General features: G+C 39.7%; 3 protein-coding genes across 5 annotated transcripts in view; 1 reads left to right on the plus strand and 2 right to left on the minus strand.

Annotated features, from left to right (window-relative positions):
• The window catches only part of L2HGDH (L-2-hydroxyglutarate dehydrogenase), a 53,032-nt gene extending 46,762 nt beyond the window's left edge, over positions 1-6,270 (minus strand). The window contains exons 1-2 of the mRNA NM_001101090.1: positions 6,069-6,270; positions 697-812 (exon numbers count right to left, since the gene is read on the minus strand). Coding sequence (NP_001094560.1) covers positions 697-812; positions 6,069-6,208 — 256 coding nt within the window. The 5' untranslated portion in view covers positions 6,209-6,270. The remainder of the gene's footprint in view (positions 1-696; positions 813-6,068) is intronic.
• Positions 6,271-6,387: 117 nt separating this feature from the next.
• DMAC2L (distal membrane arm assembly component 2 like) lies at positions 6,388-18,461 on the plus strand. The gene is made up of 5 exons (NM_001007812.3): positions 6,388-6,443; positions 13,304-13,415; positions 14,301-14,509; positions 15,076-15,247; positions 17,318-18,461. The coding sequence occupies exons 2-5, from the start codon at positions 13,309-13,311 to the stop codon at positions 17,430-17,432; spliced, it is 603 nt and encodes a 200-aa protein (NP_001007813.1). The 5' UTR covers positions 6,388-6,443; positions 13,304-13,308; the 3' UTR covers positions 17,433-18,461.
• Positions 18,296-24,090, minus strand: part of CDKL1 (cyclin dependent kinase like 1) — a 52,942-nt gene continuing 47,147 nt past the window's right edge. For 2 of the 3 annotated variants that reach the window (XM_005211671.5, XM_059890431.1), the window contains 3 exons: positions 23,753-23,809; positions 22,452-22,607; positions 18,296-20,604 (listed from right to left, as the gene is read on the minus strand). In XM_005211671.5, coding sequence (XP_005211728.1) covers positions 20,497-20,604; positions 22,452-22,607; positions 23,753-23,809 — 321 coding nt within the window. In that variant the 3' untranslated portion in view covers positions 18,296-20,496. The remainder of the gene's footprint in view (positions 20,605-22,451; positions 22,608-23,752; positions 23,810-24,090) is intronic. The other variant, NM_001101116.1, reaches the window with a different exon arrangement.

The following is a 24,090-nucleotide window of genomic DNA, read 5'->3' on the forward strand; positions in this document are numbered from 1 at the left end:
AATTTTGGGGGAGAGGGACTTAACATCCCTAGGGACAATCCTCAAACAAAGGGACAGAAGTTGAAGGGCACATGAGCACAATCCTGGGAGATATTAGGCAGTTCCTCAGAGGTCTCGGTGGAATCAAGCTCACAGCTTCAACCTGGATAACACACCTTCCCAAGATTTTCCCTCCTTCCCTGTTTACTCTCCCCACCCACTGACTCCTGCTTCCTTGGATAACCTCACAAATTACCTATTTTTTTTTTTAAGTCACTCAGTCACGTCTGACTCTGCAACCCCATGGATTAATACAGTCCCTGGAATTCTCCAGGCCAGAATACTGGAGTGGGTATCCTTTCCCTTCTCCAGGGGATCTTCCCAACCCAGGGATTGAACCCAGGTCTCCCGCATTGCAGGCAGATTCTTTACCAGGTGAGTCACAAGGAAAGCCCGTATCCAATATCCAGTACCCAAGTTCTAGTCCCAGGCTCTGCTTTTTGAAGAATCCAGACTGGGACACTAGCATTGACATTTAGATTGAAAGATGCAGAACTGACAACATGAGCAGGTGTTCAGGTTTATTGTTGTTCAGTTGCTCAGTCATGTCCTACTCTTGGCAGCCCCATGGACTGCAGTACATCAGGCTTCCCTGTCCTTCACCATCTCCCAGAGTTTGCTCAAAGGTGTTAGGGTTAAGCAACATAACATACATACCTAAATTTTTCTCCTTCTCCAGAACACCAATGGAAAGAGCTGGATGTCGCAGGATGAGTGCTCTGGCAGAGGCAAGCCCCACAATTCCGCCACCAATAATGACTATATCAAATGAGCTTTAAAAGAAAGCCATCTTTAAAGTAACACATGTTTACAATAGATTTTATCAAACTTCGCATTTTCATCACCAATAAACAATTAAACTATTAATTGTAATCATTAAAATCAAATGTTTACTGGGCTTTGTGATATTTGGCTTTAAAAGTTAATCAGCTACAGCCAGCAGGCAGAATGGCTAGTTGCCCAAGCTGCTCTAAGTCTCCATTACACTCTGCATAAGCTGGCTCCATCAGCAGTTACTCGGTTAAGTATCACACTCTCCCCTACTAACTGTCAAAAATTCAAGTGCAGTATTCTTTTGTGCTTTTTTGTTTGTTTCTGGGTTTTTGCAGGTGGGGGGACTGGCCACATTGCACAGCATGTGGGATCTTAGTTCCCCAACTAGGGACCTAACCCACATACCCTGCATTGGAAGCATGGAGTCTTAACCACTGCACCACCAGGAAGTCCCTCAAGGGCAGTACTTTTGAGGACAAGTTACCATTAAGTCTTTAACACCTTAGTATGCAAAAAGTCATAATTATTTTATTCTGCTTAGAAGTAAACAGTGAGAAAATCAAACCTTAAGGAAATAAGTCATCCAGGAATGGGCTCAGAACCAATTTTAGTCACGATAACTCTGATTACACAATCATTTAAAAAATTAGAAAGGGTATGTATAGTCTAACTCCACAGTGCGAAGCTTAAAAAATTACCATCAGCATTGATCTCACGGTCAACAAATCTAGGTTTTATAGGAACATGGCCACTTTCACTTTTTCAGCCCACTTTTTTTTTTCACTCCCTCTTGCATTATATTATTTCAGTCTAAATTCTAAACATCATCTGTAAATATCCAATATGTTATTTATAAAAGAGTTCTTTAAAACACACACACAATGCTATTATTCTAACCAAAAAATTCAGTTTTTAAATATCTGCAAATACCCACAATTAAACTTTAAGAAGAAAACACAGGAGAAAATCTTTGGTATCTAGGGCTACTTGAAGAGTTCACATCAAAAGCATGACCCATAAAAGAAAAAACTGATAAACTGGACTTCATCAAAATTAAAAGTTTTTGCTCTGCAAAAGACTCTGTTAAGGGGATAAGAAGATGAACAAATTGGGAGAAAACACTTGCAAACCATATATATGACAAAGGACTCAATTCTTGAAATAAACAAGTAATTTAGAGAATGGGCAAATGATATGAACAAACATTTCATCGAAGAAGATAGATATAAACATGGCAAATAAGTACATGAAAATATACCTTTAGTCATTAAGGAAATGCAAACTAAAACTACAATGACATATCACTACACCCCTATCAGAATGACTTTTTTTTTTAAAGTGATAACACCAAATGCTGATGAAGATGAGAAGAACTGGAACAACTCACACATTACTGGTAGGAATGTAAAATAGTACAGACACTCTGGAAATAGTACGGCCTTTTCTTAAAAAACTAAACATGTGCTTACTACATGTCTTAGCAACTGCACTCTTTGGCATATATCTGGGGAAAAACATTGTTCAAAAGAATACACGCACCCCAGTGTTCACTGCAGAGCTGTTTACAATAGCAAGTCATGAAGCAACGGAAATGCCCATCAACAAATGAATGGACAAAGATGCGGTGCATATATACAATGGAATATTACTCAGTTATTAAAAAGAAGAAATAATGCCATTTGCAGCAACATGGATGAACCTGAAGATGATCATACTAAGAGAAATAAGTCAGATAAAGACAAATATCATACATTGCTTAATTGGGCAATCTAAAAAAATGGTACAAATGAACTTATTACAAAACAGAAAGACAGACTTAGAGAATGAACTAATGGTACCAAGGCGGGTAAGATGGGTGGGGGGAGGGATAGATTGGGAGTTTGGGATTGGCAGGTACACACTGCAATATTTAAAATAGATAACCAGCAAGGACCTACAGGAAACTCTGCTCAATATTCTGTAATAAGATAACGGAAAAAGAATTAGAAAAAGAACAGATACATGTATTTATATAACTGCATCACTTTGCTGTATACCTGAAACTAACACAACATTGTTAATCAACTATGCTCCAATATAAGAAAAAAAAATTTTTTTAATATGAATTCACTTGACATCAGATTTCTAAATTGTAACAATGAAATCCATAAGTCACTAGAGCTACTTCCTTGGTGGTCCAGTAGTTAAGACTGCACTGCCAATACAGAAGGTGAGGCTTCCACCCCAGGTCTGGGAAATAAAGTCCCACATGCTGCACGTTGTAGGCAAAAGACAAAAAGCAAACAAGCAAACAAAAGAAGCAAAAAAAAAAACAGTAAACAAAACAAAAACAATAACAACAACAACAAAACAAGAAGTCAATGAAGTAGTAGTTTCAAGAAGAAAAAAAGGATTTCTAACCTAGAGTTAAACTGTATCATTTAAATATGAGGATTCAATAAAGATATTCTTAGATAAAAAAGGTTACAGGAACTTTAACATGCAAGAGACACTCCTAAAAATACTACTGTACCAAAATTTAATGAGTTATCAACTCAAGAAGTTAAATACAATAAGGAAAACAAATATATAAAGATACATAATATATAAAACAAACATATATATAACAAAATATAACGAAGAAAAATCCTTTATTTGAAAAGATTTATAAAGTAGACAAATCTCTGGCAATAGTAATGAGGAGAAAAGTGAGATGACTCAAATATATATAACAGAATAAGGAAAAACATGTAAAGACATGACAATGATCTTAAACATAATCAAAGAACATCATGAAGATCTATGTGCTAATAAATTTGATAACATAGATGAAATGGGGTGAGGGACTCAAGCGAAATTACTGAGACAAGAAGAAATAGAAGTTTTGAATCAATTGCTATAAATTAGTCATCAGAGGCTTTCCACCTAAATACACATACACACACGTGTGTAAATTTTACCAAAATTTTAAGGAATGGATAATCTCTATCATCGAAGATGTTCCAGAAAAATTTAAAAAGCTGAAGACTTCCTAACTCATTTTATGAAGTACCTATGACTCAGGTTCCAAAACTGGATGTTGGTGTTGTTTAGTCGCTAAGTCATGTCTGTCTCTTTTGTGACCCCATGGACTGGATCCTCTGTCCATGGGATTTCCCAGGCAAGGATGCTGGAGTGGGTTGCCATTTCCTTCTCCAAGGCATCTTTCCTATTCAGAGATTGAACTCGTGTCTCTTACTTGGCAGGCAGATTCTTTACCACTGAGCCACCTGGGAAGGCCCTAAAGTGATAAAGTGTTAGTTTCCAAATCACGTCCGGCTCTTAGTGACACCATGGACTGTAGCCTGCCAGGCTCCTCTGTCCATGGAATTTCCCAGGCAAGAATATTGGAGAGGGTTGCCATTTCCTTCTCCACGGGATCTTCCCAACCGAGGGACTGAAGCCAGGTCTCCTGCATTGCAGGCAGAGGCTTTACCATCTGAGCCACCAGGGAAATCCCCAAAACTGGATAAGAAATACAAAAAAGCATTAAAAAAAAAAAAAGCATATTCTATACAAGTAAAATCTAGCTGAAAGAATATAAAATAAGATACTATTTATCATAGCAACAAAGCAATAAGGGAATCTAAGAATTAACTAAAGAGAAAAAGAACTTCACAGAGAAAAATTTAAACTTTATTAAATAACAAAGGCATGCATGTGTGCATGCTCAGTCATGTCCAACTCTTTGCAACCCCACGGAGTATACTCCTCTGTCCATGGGATTATCCTGGCAAGAATACTGGAGTGGGTTGCCATTTCCTCCTCCAGGGGATATTCTGGACCCAGGGATCAAACCTGTGTCTCCTCCCACTCCTGCACTGACAAGTAGATTCTTTTACTGAGCCACCTGGGAAGCTCCTAAATAACAAATGAGTATGCATAAATGAAAAGATATGCCAAGTTCATGGATGGGAAAACTCAAAATTATAAAGAAGCAATTCTCCCCCAAATCTATCTACCTAATGTAATTTCAATTTTCAAAATAATCTTTTAAGATACTAACTGTTATATAGAATAAAGTCTGTAAGTAGTGAAGCAGTTTTAAAAAACGAGTGCATGTAAAACTGATGAAAATCTGAACAAGGTCTATGGATTGTGCTAATATCATTTTCCTGGTTTTGACACTGTTATTACAGTTAGGTAAGACGTTGGAGCAAATTGGGTGAAGAAGGGTACATGAGAGCTATCTGGTCTGGGTTTTTGTGGGGGTTTTTTTGGGAGGGGGACTTCCTATGGATCTTTAATCATTTCAAAATAAAAAAGTATAAACAAAACCTTCACTAACCTTACTTTTCTTCCCTTAAGAAAAGGTTCCCAAAAGAACAGTCTACATACCCCACGATGAATCACAAATCCTATTCCACACTAATTCCCCTCCAATCCACTAATACACAGCAGCCAGAATCAACTTTTGAAACATCAACATTTAATCACGTCTTTAAAAGTCTCCCAGCGCCCTTAGAATAAAATTCCACGTGCAGTTAAAGCAAAACCTCTGCTGTGATGTAACCCTTCTCCGGTGTCTTTCCACACCATCCTCTGTTCCGCCAAGCTCCTCACACTCATGTTGCCCACATGCTAGTTCCCGAAAAAGAGCCAAGAGCTTTTCAGCTTTGAAACCTTCGCATAAACCGCTCCCCATACAGAGAGCAGGTAAAAAACGGTAACTTCATACGTGATCTCCACATTTCAAATCACAGGACGCTGAATTCTGCAGGGTTTGATTAGCAGCTGAGCTGCTTCTCATACGGCAACTCTATGCAGCCGTGTGTGTGCCAGGAACTGACTGACTTAAGACCGGTTTCAGATGTTCCAAGTAACATCAGGAAGGCCAGCGAACAAACAGCACATTTGATTGCTTACAGTGTGTGAGGTCCTTGTAATCCTCAAAACGACCACTTGCGCGAGAGACTACGTTCCAATTCACAACTGAGCCTTAAAGGAGCTTAAGTAACCCGCCCAGGGTTGAATGGGAAGCGGTGGAGTCGTATTCAAAGCCAGGACTGTTCTTGACCTCTACTCGACACTGCCTTTCTTATTCTTCTCTCGCCCACAAGCCTACGAGGGATCCAGGCAGGTAGCTCCTGGGATCTGAGGCTGGAGCCCGGGCTTCACAGGATCCCGACCTTCTCTCTCGCCGAGGACAGCGAAGAAAAGCAGAGGCAGAGGTCCAGCACTAGGCACCTCCAAGAGAGGCAGCGGAGACCGCGGGGGGCGGGCCAGCGGGTACTCACCTGGTGCTGGCTCTGCGGCCACCCTGGCACAACAGCCGGGATTTCCCCGACGCGGGTGTGTGCGCCGCGGAGAAGCCCCCGGGGAAAATCCCGCGGGCCCGTCCGCAGACACTGCCCAGGTAACGCAGTGCTGGTACCATCGCCTGCACCCCTTTCCCTGCCTCAAGCTCTAGAAGCCAGCCCTTGAGACCTGCAATGCCCGGGTCCCAGCGCCCTCTAGACCCGCCCCCCAAGCAGAGCCCAATGTAGGGAGCGCCTTCGCCCCACGTGGGCGCAGCCGCCAGTGGCCAATAGACGCGCGCGGCGGAGGGCGAAGGGCAGGCCTGCGCCGCCGTAGACGCTGGGGACGCCAGCTTGCTCCTTCCTTTTGACGCTGTGAGTAGAGGAGCTAGGCCCCGAGAGGGGCGGGACTAGTCGTGGTCACCCTCTCCCCTTTCCCTTCTCCCATCGCTTGGCTAACTGAAAATCTGGCCCGCCGAGTCACGCGTCCTCGACCTGCACAGCCCAGCGGACTTCGCGCCGCAGGAGAAAGTCTGGGGATGACGATGGTGAAAATTCTCGTTTGGGCAGGCCCAGAGGCCCTCCTTTCCTCCAGCTAGGCCCCGCCCCCTCGACCCCTCCCCGCGTCTCTCGTGGCTCCGCCCTCTCAACCTCGCCTTTTCCTAGCCCCTCCCCACGTCCCTAGCGGCTCCTTGCGGAGAACCTCTGTCTCCAACGAGTCTCCTACAGAGCGAAGTGCTCACTGAAGGGCACTGTCCAGCCCTACCCTTCTCCAGACGGAGGCTCTGTCATGGCGACGCCTGATAGTCTGCTGTTTTCTGGCCATCCATATATGTGGCTCCTGACATGTCATTCATTATTGGTCTTGTAAATATTGAGCGAATAAATGAAACAGACGGCTCGGTCTCTGCCATCATTTAGCGATCTGTTTCCTTTTTTTTTTTAATACTGGACTGACATGTAGTTTTAAATATGCTTTGCGGGCCTAGAAACAGTGATTCACCTGTGCATGTCACTTCACCCCTGTTTAGCTGTAAAATGAGGGAAGCGGGCTGTGTAATCTCTGAAAGGCCTGTGTTAGATTAGTTCTGTGCCTAACACCTGTTGTCAGTGTTTGATGGAAGTTTTTGGTTTTTTTTTTTTTAATTTTTAGGGTCAGGACAGCTGAGCAAAACAAAAATAGAACGATGTAACTGTATTACTTTATTTGGATTTAGCAGATGGAGCAGTGGTAAAGAATATGCCTCCAGTGCCAATGCAGATGGCGCAGTTTCAGTCCCTGGGTCCGGAAGATCCCCTGGAGTAGGAAATGGCAACCCACTCCAGTACTTTTGCCTGGAAAAGTCTGTGGAGAGGAGCCTGGCGGCCTGCAGTCCATGGAGTGGGAAGGAGTCGGACACCATTAATTATCCCATGGGCACTAACTTTATTGCTGGAAGGACTTACACTTGCCTGTCTGAATTTGGCTCCAGTTATTAATCACATAGCTTGGGAAAGTGGAGTCACCCCTTTCCCTTAGCCCCTCCTCTGTGAACTATGAGTGATGTAGGGTCCCTCTCATAGGACTTTTGTCCTATGAGCAAGATAAGACTCATCAGATTAAGCACAGTAAAGTGAAGTCGCTCAGTCGTGTCCGACTCTTTGCGACCCCATGGACTGTAGCCTACCAGGCTCCATCCATGATATTTTCCAGGCAAGAATACTGGAGTGGGTTGCCATTTCCTTCTCCAGAGGATCTTCCTGATCCAGGCATCGAACCCAGGTCTCCCGCATTGCAGGCAGACGCTTTACCGTCTGAGCCACCAGGGAAGCCCTTTAAGAGCTCAATAAAATGATGGTTTTTATTATGTTTATATGGTTTTTATCACCTGGATAGTTATGCATATTTTCTTTATTTGTGAAAATAATGTGGAATGTTGCCTGCTTGTTCATCACAAATGAAAAATAAGATATTCATTTTTTAGTTTTTAATTAGAGAATTTTTTAATATTTTGAATTTTGAGTTAATTGTAGATTTCCATGCAGTTGTAAGAAACAGTAGAGATCCTGTGTACCCTTTACCCAGTCTTCTCAAATAGTAACATCTTGTAAAAGTTTGATACAACAACATAACCAGGAGCAGCCCATGGATCTTATTCAGATAGCTGTTTTGCATTTGTGTGTGTGTTTAGTCCTGTACATATTTGATCACACCTGTATAGATTCTTCTTTTTGGTCCTGCAGTGGGGCTTGTGGAATCTTAGTTCTCTGACTATGGATAGAACCCTGACCCCTGGCAGTGAGAGTGTCCCAACCACTGGCCCGCCAGGGACCTCCCCATGTGTAGAATGTTGTATCCATCACAGGCAAGCTACAGCACAGATCCATCACCACCAAGATCCCTCCAGCAAGGCACCCTCTTCCCCATTCTGTTCTCACTTTCTAAAATTTTGACATGTCAATAATGTTACATAAACAAAATTATATAGTATGCAACTTTTTGGAATTGACTTTTTCACTTAGCATTATCCCATGAGATCCATCCAAATTGTTGCCTGTATTGATAGTTCATTCTGTCTTATTGCCGAGAAGTATTTCATGGTATGAATGTACCACAACATGCTTAAACCATTCACCCTTTGGAGGATATCTGAGTTACTTCTAGTTTTTTTCACTATTCGAATAAAGCTGCTATAAAACTTAGTGTACAGCTTTTTGTGTGAGCCTGTTTTTATTTCTCTGGGATAAATGCCCAATAGTCCAATTGCTGGGTCATCTGATAAGCACATGTTTAGCTTTGTAAGAAAGTGCCAAACTCCTTTCCAGAGTGGCTGTACCATTTTACATTCCCACCAGCAATGTTGAGTGATCGAGTTCCTCTTCAGTGTTGCCAGCTTTTGGTACTATCACTGTTTTTTATTTTAACCATTGCACAGGATTGTAGTTGATTTGTTACTAGGTTGAGTATGCTGCTGCTAAGTCACTTCAGTCGTGTCCGACTCTGTGTGACCCCACAGACGGCAGCCCACCAGACTCCCCCGTCCCTGGGATTCTCCAGGCAAGAACGCTGGAGTGGGTTGCCATTTCCTTCTCCAGTGCATGAAAGTGAAAAGTGATAGTGAAGTCGCTCAGTCATGTCCGACCCTCAGTGGCCCCATGGACTGCAGCCCACCAGGCTCCTTAGGTTGAGTATAGAATTCTACAATCTAGGGTCTGTGGTCAGGGTTTCATGAATCAGTCCATAGTAGTGACTGTTTTACTCTTCTGTGATTTTGAGCTTTGAGCTTGTACTTCCTAGTTTAGCAAAGTGAAAGAACTCAAAATACACATGTACTTTTATAAAATTTTCTCTGCTTAGCTTCTCACCTAGTCTTGACTGTACATTAATTTGTTTCATCTCGATTATCTCAAATCAAGAGCTCACCTTACATTCATTGACCCTGTAATGTCTTTGGCTAGAGACATTTGTTTTCTGGCCACCACATCCTCCTGAAGCTAAGAATTCATGTTCACCTTCCATCTAGGTCAGAACCCATAAGAAGTTAGTTCAGTGAGTGTCAAGTGATACTGGCCTAGGGTGACTTTGGCTTCTAATTCCTAAGGAAGTGCTCTGTCACTCTATTTCACTAGACTCTAGATACATCAGGAATAAGAACTGGCATCAGTAATGGATGATTTCCAGTGAAGTGGGGTTATAATCTGGGGGGAAAACTCCCCAATTCTGATACCACCTCACCCTTCTCTCCACACTTTCACTGCCCTCAAGAACAGGTTGGCTAGTTTAGTCTTTTTGACCCTTAAGTTAGCCATCATTTTGAATAGCCCACCTAAGTAATTTTGTTTAATATATAAAAAGAGAACTTGCACTGTTTAAAAGAAACTTGTTTTTATGCAACTTGGAGAACTCTCCATCTCCTATTTTGAGGCACACATTAGAGGTCTGGCTTTCTCTAAGTCACAAACTTACTATCAACTTTTGGAAACATCTTTTAAAAAAAAACTTACGGCTCCAAGCCATGTTATGATAGTAAGAAGAATTTTTAAAATAATTTGAGTTATCACAGCAGTAGCTTAGTAATGTTTATTTTTTAACTTGAATTTGAGTGGTTTCTTTTAATTTGTGTGCCTGGTCACTCAGTTGTGTCTGACTGCGACCCCATGGACTGTGGCCTGCCAGATTCTTCTGTCCATGGAATTTTCCAGGCAAGAATGCTAAAGTGGGTTGCCATTTCCTTCTCCAGGGGATTTTCCCTATCTAGGAATCAAACCTGAGTCTCCTGTGTCTCCTGCATTGCAGTTAGATTCCTTATCTGCTGAGCCTTCCCGGAAGCCCTTCTTTTAATTTATTAAAGTTAAATTCACCAACTCACCACCAGAGGTCTCCTCTTTTCCTCTAGAAAGCTTTCTTAGAGATAGCTGCTTGAATTCATTTGAAATTCCCAGTATCGATTTTAACAAAATTACAGTTGAGAATGCAAAAACCTACCAGTTATTTTTTTAGGTTTACTGAAAAATAAAAATTTTCATGTTTAAATTATTTTGAATATAATATCCAGTATTTCTAGAGATCATAAGCTGAAGTAAATTTGGTCTTTTTCTTAAGCTGAAATATAAGGTTGACCAAAATGAATCAAGTGACTTCAGTTTTCATACTTCTCTAATTTTTCTGCTTAATGACAGTTTCTTTGTTTCTGCATGAAAATTCATCAGCCATTGAAGATTGTTAATTCCAAGTATTTATTTAACTTGCATTAGGGGATGGTGCTGTGCCTGGTGTTAGGAATAATTGAAATGAATGTGTGATTTTTGCTCTTCCTTTTGCTCTGCATACTTTAAATATTGCATGAATGAATAGATGGATGGAGGTGGTATTTGAATAAAGTCTTGAGGTTGGGAAAGATTTTCATAGGATTCTAGGGGCGGGCAGGGAGGACTCTAGGAGGGAACTAGGAGGGAACAGCCTGAGATGAATTCAGAAAGACCCAATTTGTAAATATGGTTGGCAGCCAAAGGAGTTACTGAAGTGGGCACGGGTGGTGAGAGATTTAATCAAAAGCAGGGAAGATCTGAGAATGTGGGAGGAAGTATTTATAGCGCGGGGACACGTTTGTAGCAATGAAGGCGGAGTAATGGCGGAAAAGCAGGGAAGAAGGTAGTAGATGACCCCAGGGTCCTGTCCTCAGACCTCAGCTCTCATTGTTCACAGCCTCAACATCCTCGGGCATTTCCTCAGCTCTAAGGTGGTTCCCTCTCAGGACTCTCTAGTTCTCTTCTTTTTCTTGAGTTCTAGAACCATTCAAGGACTGAAGAAAGAGCCATTGACTAATTAGAGCAAAAGCTAGGTTCAGGTTTCAGCACTGCATTGCAAACAATTAGCCCAGAAACACTGGGCAAGTCCCTTTAAAGACACGCATTTATTAATACCCCCACCTTCTTCCAGGATTTTAGGGTGTCAGTGAGTTACTTAATATCGGGGCTTCAGTTTCCTCATCTCTGAATGGCCCTCATTCTTGCTGCTGCTGTCTGAGTAATCTTCCTGAAGCATAGCTCTGACCATGCCAGTGCTCTGTGCTGAAAGCTCAGTGACTGCTAGCTACCTGCAGAAGCCAAATTCTCTGGCTGATCACAGGAGACCCTTCCTGTTGGGACTGTGTACATTGTCTGTCTCCTCATGACCCCCATGTTCTAAGCCAACTGAACGACAATAAGTCTTAAACATTCCCACCACAGCTAGTCACCTGACCTACCTTTTCTTGGCATCTTTGTCTGTTGAAATCCTTGTTTGTCTTGAACTCTTTTGAGGTATTTTTCAGGCTCCATCGTTTATTTTAACTACCTGGTCACTTGTTTTAGCTCACTCTACCCTGCATTAAGTTGTCAGCTCTTCAAAGACAGTGTATCATCTGTCTGTGTTTCACCCCCCTCCACCTGGCACCATAAGTCACGTTGAGACCCGATTCCGAAATCACTTTCTCAACTCATGGTTATGGATTTTTACAGCTGGAAATCATCTGTGCCAATCATCTCATTTTATAAATGAGAAAACCAAGGGTCAGAGAGGTTAAGTTGCTTGTCTAGTCTTTCCCAGCTGCCCTGGCATAGTTCTTGGTTTGCACTGTTCTGGGGGCTACTTACAATCTTGTCATCAGTTCACTTCAGTTCAGTCGTTCAGTCATGTCTGACTCTTTGTGACCCCATGAATCGCAGCACGCTAGGCCTCCCTGTCCATCACCATCTCCCAGAGTTCACTCAAACTCACGTCCATCGAGTCGGTGATGCCATCCAGCCATCTCACCCTCTGTTATCCCCTTTCCTCCTGCCCTCAATCCCTCCCAGCATCAGAATCTTTTTCATTGAGTCAACTCTTCGCATGAGGTGGCCAAAGTACTGGAGTTTCAGCTTTAGCATCATTCCTTCCAAAGAACACCTGGCATTCCCAGGTGGTTGGATCTCTTTGCAGTCCAAGGGACTCTCAAGAGTCTTCTCCAACACCACAGTTCAAAAGCATCAATTCTTGTCATAGGAAGATCTATTTCCATGATTCCACTCCTTTTCTGGATCTAAGTGTCTTAACCTTGATACATTGACCCTTAGATGATTTTAGTTTGTCATTTTGATACTGGAAATGTGGATTGGGACTGGAACTACTGCTGCTGCTAAGTCACTTCAGTCGTGTCCGACTCTGTGCGACCCCATAGACAGCAGCCCACCAGGCTCCACTGTCCCTGGGATTCTCCAGGCAAGAACACTGGAGTGGGTTGCCATTTCCTTCTCCAATGCATGAAAGTGAAAAGTGAAAGGGAAGTCGCTTAGTCGTGTCGGACTCTTGGCGACTCCATGGACTGCAGCCTACCAGGCTCCTCCACCCATGGGATTTTGCAGGCAAGAGTACTGGAGTGGGGTGCCATTGCCTTCTCCGTGGGACTGGAACTGGTTTCGGTAAATCTGTAACTGCACTACCTGAATGGACACCAGGTGGCGCCACTGTAGGCGGACTCCAATTGAAGCTCGAACAAGTATAACTTAATGTCAAGGCTGGGAGGAACCATAGAGACCATCCAATTTGGCCTCTCCTTTGCGGCAAAAGAAACCAAGAAAACAAACAGTAGTAACTTGCTCAATAACTATTGAGGGGTAAATGAGTCAGCTTTATCATCACAAGAACATTGAGTCTGAAGTTGTGAAGTAAGTTACTGTATGTATGGATTCTGATTGCCAACTGATGATCTAATATGAATACTATTTTATGTGTCTAGAGCAAATGATGCTGTTTGGAAAAATTTCCCAGCAGCTCTGTGGCTTAAAGAAACTCCCATGGTCACGTGACTCCCGATACTTCTGGGGCTGGTTGAATGCAGTGTTTAACAAGTAAGTTACCCATACTAAAGTGAAGAAACATGGGGATTGTTTCAGCTCGATGAGTTCCCAGTGGCTAATTTGGTTTTCTTATATTTCAGATGTTATTTGTGTTGTGTATGCAGTATGATCCTAATTTTCTTTAAAAAAATTGAATTAAGACCAAAAAGAGATAAGTTATAAAATATTAACTGTGACTGACTGGGTTACAGGACTTCAGTGATTCTTTTTATTCATTCTTTCAGTGCCTTTCAAGCTTTTAAAAATGATCTTTTATTATTTTTATAATCAGAAAAGCTCAATAATGTTAGAATATTTTATTCTGTGACTTAAGCAATGTAGTTAACCTTTTGAATACCATCAAGTGAATTCAAGTTTTAAAAATGTTATTTGGTGGCATGCTTATTTTGAAACTGGCAAAACTAACCTCCTCATTGCTTAATACAGCATTAATACCACTAACTAGAGAAAAAGGCATAAGTAAAAATTAATAAAGATCACTTAAGGACATTAATTTGAACAAATGTTCAAAATTATTCTCTTTTTAAATCTTTTATCATTAATAAAAATTATAACCAAGTGTTGTCATTCGTTCAATACATAGTTACTGAGTATCTCCTGGAGTCAAGCTACTATGCTACATACGAGTTAATGAAGACCCATGTCTGCCTGATAAACTCAGATTTAAAAAAAAAAATGCTTTGACAGTGTTCACTTGAAAACAAAAGCAAAAATGGTAGCAAGTAGAGCTACCATTGAATATTTTCTTTTCATGGATTTATCTCCCTCATCACGTGAAGTGAAAAGTAGTTGCTATTCCATATTTACGTTGGTGAACATAGCTAAGAAGCTAGTGACTATAGTTAAAGCTACCTGCTTTTGTCCTCATCCCCACAGAGTGGATCATGACCGCATCAGGGACGTGGGCCCTGACAGGGCAGCGTCAGAGTGGCTGCTGCGCTGCGGGGCCATGGTGCGCTACCACGGCCAGCAGAGGTGGCAGAAGGACTACAACCATCTCCCGACAGGCCCTCTGGACAAGTACAAGATTCAGGCGATTGACGCCACCGATTCCTGTATCATGAGCATCGGATTTGATCACATGGGTAAGTCCTCCACCATTTGTTATGGGAAATTCAGGTGATTTGCAATGACCTTTGGTTGCACTTGAAACTCTTATAGTCATATGGGTGTCCTTCTCGCCCTTTTCAGTCCAATCCAGCTTGTATCTTCTTGTGTATGATATTTATTTTTAAGTTAAATAGAGGTTACAAGTACCCTCCTCTCCTTTCTCTCCAAACCAAGCTGTGGTTTATCAACTTAATATTTAAGGTCTTGTTTGTCAAACTGTCTTTGTCAAACTTCTGTCATTGAGTAACCCTGACTAATGTAGAAATAATTATATCCACACAGCCTCTGCTTGTGTGGGCATTTTATTCCTCAGTGCATGGGCATCTGACTGTAGAATGGCTCTGTCTGTCAGCACAATCCATGTAGTGAATACTTTGTGTGGTTAATAGGGTGACTAATTGTTCCAGTTTTCCTGGGATTAAGAGGTTTCCTAGGACTTAGGACTTTCAGTCCTGACACCAGAACAGTCCTGGGCAAACCAGGACAGTTGATCATCTTAATGGTAAAGCAGGTTCTTAAACTGTGCTTTTTTCCCCTCCAGAAGGCCTACAGTATGTTGAAAAAATAAGACTATGCAAGTGTCACTATATTGAGGATGGTTGTTTGGAGAGACTTAGCCAACTTGAAAATTTACAAAAAAGCATGTTGGAAATGGAAATAATTTCATGTGGGAATGTCACAGACAAAGGTATCATTGCTTTGCATCATTTCAGGTAGGTGGTTAGTGTCAGAATGGAAACTTGATAATCATGTTAAGGTGAATAATCAGAATTTAAAACAGTTGATAAATGGTATCTTTTCTTAATTCTGAAAAACAGAATTTAAAAAAATGATTTAACCTTCAGCCACAATACTTTAAAACAGTTGAAATTATCAACTTTAATATCTTATAGTTGTATTGCATTTTTTAGGAAGCATCTTTTTTTAAAAAATCAATTACATAAAGCACCTAGCATGATGCCTATTAAAGCTGTTGGTGCTCTCAGTAAACATCAGCTATTATACTTCCTCCTCATCCTTTAAAGTATTTTTCCCCCATGGTCTGCCAATAACCTCAGCATCACAGGAAGTTTGAGAAATCTTAAACATTAGAACCAAAAGTACAAGATTGTTTGTCTCTTACATTAGTTCAGGCTTTGTGGCTTCATCTCGTAACAGAAACTTGAGTTGTTTTAAGAACTTCCCCAGTTTCTTTTCCTTTCTAGGTTAAGATTCATATTTTTAAAATTCAATTTCATTTAAAATAAAAGCAGAAACATAACACAGTTCACCCATTTTCCTGCTTCTCACCCCGGCTTGGCAATAACCACCAATCTGTTTTGTGTATCTGTGAGCTTGCTTCTTTATTTTTAGCTTCCACATATAGGCGATCATACAGTTATTTGTCTCTCTCTCTCTGACTTATTTCACTTAGCATAATACCCTCAAGGTCTATCTGGTTTGTTGCTAATGCAGAATTTTATTATTTTTTATGGCTCAGTACTACATATATGCATATACCGTATTTTCTTTATCCACTGACCCATCAGTGGACTTTTAGGTTGTTTCTGTATATTGACTATTGTAAATAATGCTGCCCTGAACATGGGTGTGCAGATGTCTTGTTGAGTTAGTGTTTTTGTTTTCTTCAGATAAATACTGAAACATAGAATTGTTGAATCATACGGAGAAGGCAATGGCACCCCACTCCAGTACTCTTGCCTGGAAAATCCCATGGATGGAGGAGCCTGGTGGGCCACAGTCCATGGGGTCGCTAAGAGTCGGACAAGACTCTGCAAATTCACTTTCACTTTTCACTTTCCTGCATTGGAGAAGGCAATGGCAACCCACTCCAGTGTTCTTGCCTGGAGAATCCCAGGGACGGGGAAGCCTGGTGGGCTGCCATCTATGGGGTCGCACAGAGTTGGACACGACTGAAGCGACTTAGCAGCAGCAGCAGCAGCAGCATGGTAGTTCTTTTTTAATTTTTTGAGGAATCTTTATGCTGTTTTTCATATGACTGCCCCAATTTACACTCCCCTCAACCATGCACAAAGATTCTCTTCCCTCTACATCCTTGCCAACGCTTATTTCTAGTCTTTTTGATAACAGCCATTCTAACAAGTGTAGGGTGCAGTCTCATTGTGGTTTGATTTGCATTTCCCTGATAATGATGTAGAGTATCTTTTCATGTACCTGTTCTCCATCTGTATGCCCTCTTTGGAAAAATGTCTATTCAGATATTTTGCCCATTTTAAAAATTGCATTGTTCAGGTTTTTTTGCTGTTGAGTTGTATGAGCTTATATATTTTGGATATTAGCCCCTTATCAGATATATGACTTGCAGACATTTTCTCCTGTTCAGTAGGTTGCCTTTTCATTTTGTTAATGCTTTTCTTTGCTGTGCAGAAGCCTTTCAACTTGATGTATTTCCACTTGTTTATTTTTGCTTTGTTTTTACTTTTAGTGTCAGATTCAAAAAATCATAACTACAACTGATGTCATATTTTATATTTAACATGCAAAGGAGTTCTATGCCATAATATACATATTTGGAAAAACTCAGCAGAATTATTGACATAACCAGAACTAAACTTTCCAAAGTTTAGATTAGTTCCTAGCATGAATTTCATTTAAAGTAGTACTCTAGGACTACTGTTCTAAAAGTCATTTTGAATGTGTAGGATGATATGAACATGTACTGTGTGTACTTTCTTAAAAAGCCAATAAAACAAATTTATTTTTAATGCTATGAGAGTAAAGGTCAAATTACATTAACTTTTAAAATTTTCTTCTTTTTACAGGAACCTTAAGTATTTGTTTCTAAGTGATCTTCCTGGAGTAAAAGAAAAAGAAAAAATTGTTCAAGCCTTTAAGACATCACTGCCTTCTCTGGAGCTAAAATTGGACTTGAAGTAAAATAATATTTCAAAAAGTATCTTAATTCAGTGTAGAGTGTCATTTTAAATTGATCCTTAACAGCAACAAATATTATATGGTTATCAGCAGAACTATAAGGATGTTATATCATGACATTTTTAGCAGGGTCCATCATGTAGAAAATAAACATTCAGATGTGATTCACTAAAGTTACTAACTTGGAATTAAGAATTTATGTACACTAAATCATATTAAATGCAAATCATATACCCTTTTAATTTTAATATATTTATTTTATAATGGTATCTATATAAATATCTTGATGTAGATACTTAAGTTCTTTAAAATGATTTAAATGTATAGTACAGATATTTAACAGTAATTTGTTTCATTTTAAAGTTATTGAAGCATGTTATTATAAATGTACAATTATGAAAAACTGAAAGCTAAATTTCAGATTCATTGAGATGGAGTCAATTATGCAAAGTAATCAGAGGTTGCTGGAGCATTCCCATTCTTCCCAGGATTTGCATGCATTTCTCATGATCCTGCATATCTGTGTTCTTTGTAACATACATCCTTTCTCTGAATAAACAGTTTCTGGCTAATTTGTCTAGTCTGTAGGCTTAATCTGGTGTTTTATTAAAACTAGACCTAAATACTTGGCTGGATTTAAATAACTTTGCTTATTCCAATAAACCAGAGGAAACAATGATGAAGACCAGCACAGCTTTACCTATTTTTTGCTTAAATTTAAAAACTGCTTAAAGAGGAAAAATTTAACACGTCAATTAGAAACTAATTTGTATTCCCTCATATATGTTGGATAGTATTTCCCATGAGTATAAGCACAAAATTCACTTTATGTCTAGAACTCAGTGATAATGAATATCACAAATAGATAAAAATCAGATCTTTATTTTTACCTCTTTGAAATGGCCCTGATTCTATTATTGTTAGTTATATGCCAACTTGTTTGTGGATGTCTATATGTTTGGTTTGAACATTATTCTGTTAGATATAACCTTGACTGGAGATAGTTTTAAAATAAACACTTTCTGTAATGCACTCTTATAGTAGAAAAATGAATTTTAGTTGTGTTTAGAAACTGGGTTATGTAAATAGCACATGCCATAAATGATATACTATTTACTAATATAATTGCCACTGTCATTTAAAAAATCAGAAAATGTTTGTCTCATGTGAAACAGTGGTGATTCCATGATGAAGAAAGAAAGGATCACGGATATGGTTAAGTATAAGCATACATTTTATAGAAGTCAGAAAAAAATGACCACTTCTATCTCAGGTTTGTTTGATTACTATGTGATGAAGCACCTGATTGGCCACAAGTTAGTCTGGCAACACTTTTCTATTCTGAATGGGATTCTTTAAAAATACTGGATAAATTAGGCAGTTGCAGTCATCTGCCTCGTCAGGTGCATTGTTAGGAGTAAAGAAAAAAGAAAATACAAAATTTACACTACTGCAGAAGTTGGATGTCCTTCTTTGTCATTTGAATCAAAGTCTATGTAACAAGAATTAGATTATATTGTGACTGGTTATTTAGCCCACTGTCAGCTTTATGCAAGAAGCTACATACATCAGGAAGCCTCAGGCTATCATTAAACTGGCTGGGATACTCAAAATTATTGAACAGATGCCAGAATTTGGTAGATCACTGTGTAGTAAGTAAAAACCGTCAAATGCTGTCATGAAGAAAATTAATATGGCAGTAAATTAAAGTGCAGAAGAAATGTTTTGAAGATATAGTAAACAGTAAAATACGTCTTCAAAAACCATGGCTGAGAACTGCTAGGAAATAGCAGCACATCAATCAAGAATGGGGTTGAGCAATAAGAAACAGACTTATTGCTTCATATTGCCCTTATGTCCAGGGGACAAAGATGAAAAAGCTTTTTGAATAGAAGCAATAGGCCAAATCAAAACTAATTATATGTCATCATTTTAAGTACCACTGTACAAAGCTAGCAATTCTCAATAATATCACTTTGGCCTATTATTGTTAGTGTTTAGCTGTTAGGTTGGTATATATACACACATATATGTGTGTGCAGTATACATATATATACAACATATACATAGAGTGTAAAAAGATATTTCAGGGAAAACATAATGTCTCTTATGATCCAAGTGAAAGTTTATAAGCAGTTTCTTCCAAAACCCAGATCACTGTATATAGTCCTGCCTGTTGCTCTGTCTCCAGGTCTGAGGCAGAACTGGAGAGAATGGAGTACTAATTACTTTCAGGCTGGCAGGCTGAGTTCCTGCAAAGCCTGTAGATCTTGTTCTACCCCTTGGTCAACTGCCAAGCTTCATGCCATTGTTTGCAAGGGTAACTGGGTGAACAAATGTAGACAGATTATAGTCAACCCATCTTGCCTGCAAAAATGACTAAGATGCATCCTTTACTAAAGGTTAAGACCAAAGTATATGTAAGAAGTGTCTATAAACACATCATTGAATATATAAGCAGATAAATTACAGTCCTTTTATGATAATCCACATGATTTTAAATATTTTGAATGACTCAAATATTCAAGACGTTTCCATATATAAAAATCAAGAACTAGAACAAGCAGGAAATGGAATTTTAAATATTTTGCTTTTAAGAACTAAAACCCTCCTTAAATATGATGAGAAAATCTGAAGAAGCAGGAGACAGGTCTCAAAGCAACAGAGATCCAAAAAAAATATATGGGCATTCTGTAATCCATTTTCACCTGTTCTATCTGGTACGATTATAGCATAAATCTTTTTTCTTTTGCATCTCTATTTTGCCAGAGGTATGGGCGAGTACAGTAGATACAGTTTATATTCTGTCCATTAGCTCAGCTACTTAGATACAATAAAAATACAAATGAAAATCCAAAGAAGTTGTTCCCTTCTGTTCTGGACAGCATTGTCATGCATGGAAGACTGCCTCTGGAATTTTCCTTCACATCTTGCCATTTGGCCTCCCCCACTTAGTTACTTAATTTTCTCCTGAGGCTTCTTCCAACGTTGTGATTGTTTTCAACCAAATGTGTGTTTTATTCAAATTGATGATCAACTCTTTTTTTATCATCAATCTCCAAGCTCTTTAAATGTTTGGAAAATGGTAGTTAAGTTTCTTGGTGTTATAGCAATGTTTCTTGTTATCCAGAGCTGGAAGGATGCTGCTGCTGGTCAGCTGAGGTAGGCACTGCAACTGAAAATACAAAACAGAGTTACGTTCAATGCCACACACTTTTTTCATTATCCATAACACGGTCAAAAAAAGGTCAGTTTTTTCAGCACAGAAATACTCTTTCTGCATAGAATCCAGGATCTGAGAGAAAAAGAATGTTTACATCTGGAGGTCAGGGGCTCCAATCAAGATGGAGGAATTGATGGACATGGAGCTCAGTGCCTCCTGTAAATCTGGTCTCTGCTTTTCAAGATTTATTGTTTATTATAAAGCAAAACATGTACTTTAAAGGAAATTGAGAGGATATGAAAAGGAAGGGGAAATCTACATGTTAACAGTATTGGGAAAAAAAGCATAGATTCACAGGAGTTAAGAGCTTGCTGGGACCTTGAAGTGAAGTCGCTCAGTCATGTCTGACTCTTTGCAACCCGTAAACTGTAGCCTACCAGGCTCCTCTGTCCATGGGATTCTCCAGGCAAGAATACTGGAGTGGGTTGCTATTTCCTTCTCCAGGGGATCTTCCCGACCCAGGGATCAAACACAGGTCTTCTGCATTGCAGGCAGACGCTTTAGAGCTTGCTGGGACCTTAGGGATCATTTAAGCCAATACCTTGTCTTACAGCAAAGAAAACTGATGTCTGAAGCACTCAGATGATTTGGCCACCTACTACATTACTTAAAAAGGCAAAACTGCTCCTTTAATGCTGCCAGAAAATGTTTGAATTCATCCTCAATGTCAAATGAAGGCAAGGGAACACATATTTTTTATGGTACTATATGGACTTAGGTATCTGAAAAACGAATACTTTTCAGGACTTTTAAATCAAACCTACAAGCGATATACAAATTAGTGAGGTTCCCCTATTCTTTCAAGTAAAAATATTTATATCAAGACGCTGTACTCCTGAACACAAAGAAACAGTAAGGTAAGAGGTAACTCTGAGGGGAAAGTCTATCTGCTTTGTATGAAAAGCATTCTTAATTTCCTAACTCTGGTCTATTTTAGGGCACTGGGTTTCATGTTGTACCTGTTCCTAATGGAGCATCCACCCTCTTCTCTCCTCCAAACCTCACAACCACCACCCAGATACCACTCAGCAATGGAAGCTGCAAAGGGAAAGACTAAGCAAGATAATTTAAAGCTTAAGGGGCACCTGAGCAGATGAAAGAAGCAATCAGGAGCAGCCAGCTCATCCTAACTGTGGCTCCAACTACAATCCATTCTAAATCTTTACAGCTCTTGGCTTATGACAAGACAATGCAAGGCCACTCTTCCCACTTTATAGCAATCACAAATCTTCACAGGCTCCCAGTGTGCAGCCTGGATGCTGTGCTCTGGTTAAAGGTACTGTTCTGCTGTTCTCGTTGAAAGCAATCATCACCACGTTTACCACAGCCAACTCTGATGATTAACGGGTCAAGGAGGAAAACAGTTCCTTTTTCAGATAAAGCTGGAATGTCAATCAATACTGAAGGTAAACATGATGACAGAGAGCCGCCTGGGGTAAATTTAATTTCATTTTCCAAAGCACAAGAAGCATGCTCAGCGGAATTCACACCCTTGTCTCTGTCTGGGACCTGTGCTCCTGCACAGCAAAAGCCCTGGCCCCTGGGTGGCAGCAGGGAGCCACGAGGCAAGGTCATCTTCAGGATTCAGGAAGAAGGGCCCTTAGCAGTAAGTGTCTCTGGGACCCTGGCCGGTAGATCTTGTGATCTGTGTGTCCTCACGCAAAAATAACAGGATGCTGGAACTGCAAGCCTCAACCGACACCTCAAGTATAGATTCAGACTCTATACCAGATAGCAGGTATGAACTCATCTGATATTGCAACCTCGCATGCTTCTGTAAAGCAGTGCCCCATTTTTACCCCCGGCAAGTGCTTTCGGCTCTGTCGTAGGGTCTTCCTTGTTGGTTTCTCATGCTGTCTTGCCGAATCCCCTATTTCTCTGATACTGTCAAAATACGAATGCTGCAACAGCTGCTCACACGTCAGTCTCTCGGCAGGATTCATGTGGAGACAGCCCTAAAAGACAGAAAACCCCCTCTTCTTACTCTCTAAAACTGTATAAACTTATTAATATCATTTTTTCTTCTTTGAAATATTAAACTCTTCAGGAAAAAGGAAGAAAAACACACCAATCATGACTTTCATTCCTTCCACAATCATTCCTGAATGGGTAACCACATAATGAATTAATAAATAGTTCTAGAAATAGTAACAAATCCTTTTCTTCACCTTGTTCTGTTCTTGAGGCATTCAGTGCTCTGCCCTGAGGGAGTAGGACATGATTTTTGAGTTCACCTCACTGTCTCACTAGAATAATCCTCCTAACCCATTTTGGGCACTTGACTATACTTTGTAAAACCTAGTTTTTTTATTTAAAAAATAATATCTACAAGTGATAAAAATAAACTTCATACAGTATGTAGCAAAGTCTCTTCATCACTCTAGTTCTCCTGTCTTCTAAAATCAGTCATTTTTTGTTTGTTCTTACAGAAATAGCCTATGTGTTACATGTATGTAAGAGAGAAGAGACATACCTCTCTCTATGTTACATCATTCTTAACTACTTGCTCTGCCATAGGCTAGAGGGCTCATACTTAGATAGATTAAATCTCACAATTACATGCCTCAAGGAACTGTCTCATTTCTAAAATTATAAATGCATCAGTAAATGTTCTAAATACTTTTTATCATGAGTGGGACATTGACCTTAACTTGCAAATATTTTAATTGGTACCTCATTTTACACGAGGGCTATATACTTTTGAAAATGTGTATGGAAATCAAGTTTTAAAGTTGAAACCTACTTTCAATATATTAAAGTGTTGGTTATTTAAAAGAATCCTATGGCTAAACAGGTTTTTTTGTTTGTTTTTTTTTTAAAGAAAAGGATTCTTTTTGTAAAAAAAAAAAAAAAAGAATTCCTCCTCTTAAAAATTTACATTTCAAGTACAATATTAGGGTTATTTAAAGTGAAAAATACCTACAGTTGTTTTCACCGTTATGTGACTCATTTTAAAAATGAAAAGTACATATACTTTTCAAGTGAGAAGAATAATTCTAAAAGGAACTCTTTTCAATCCGTGGATTGACATAAATCATTCAGATTCCCCAGTGATACAGCTGCCCTGTACTCCCAGGTCTGTTGGAAGCCATGATTTTACCTTTAAGAGGCCCAGGGCAGAATAAGAGATGTTTGGAAATTTTAATTCAAGTGGTTCCTGTTGAAAAAGAAAGAAAATAGGGATTTTATTTACAGCATATATTCAAATATAAAGTTACTTCAGATTGAATTTTTCAGTGCGAGAAGCATTTTCCTGGAACCTTCTTTGCCTCCTCCACCCTCTGCCCACCCCACCTCCCACCTATGTCTGTTTCATAAGTTCCTTCTTTCCCCACTTCCAAAATGTTTTATAAGCTTATACTCTCCCCCATCCTCTAAACCGCTTTTCCAAATTTTCTTCCTAACCATTTACCCCCTTTACTTCCTAAAGAACAGATT

Source organism: Bos taurus, chromosome 10, assembly GCF_002263795.3.
Source record: "Bos taurus isolate L1 Dominette 01449 registration number 42190680 breed Hereford chromosome 10, ARS-UCD2.0, whole genome shotgun sequence".
Classification (NCBI taxonomy): Eukaryota; Metazoa; Chordata; class Mammalia; order Artiodactyla; family Bovidae; genus Bos; species Bos taurus.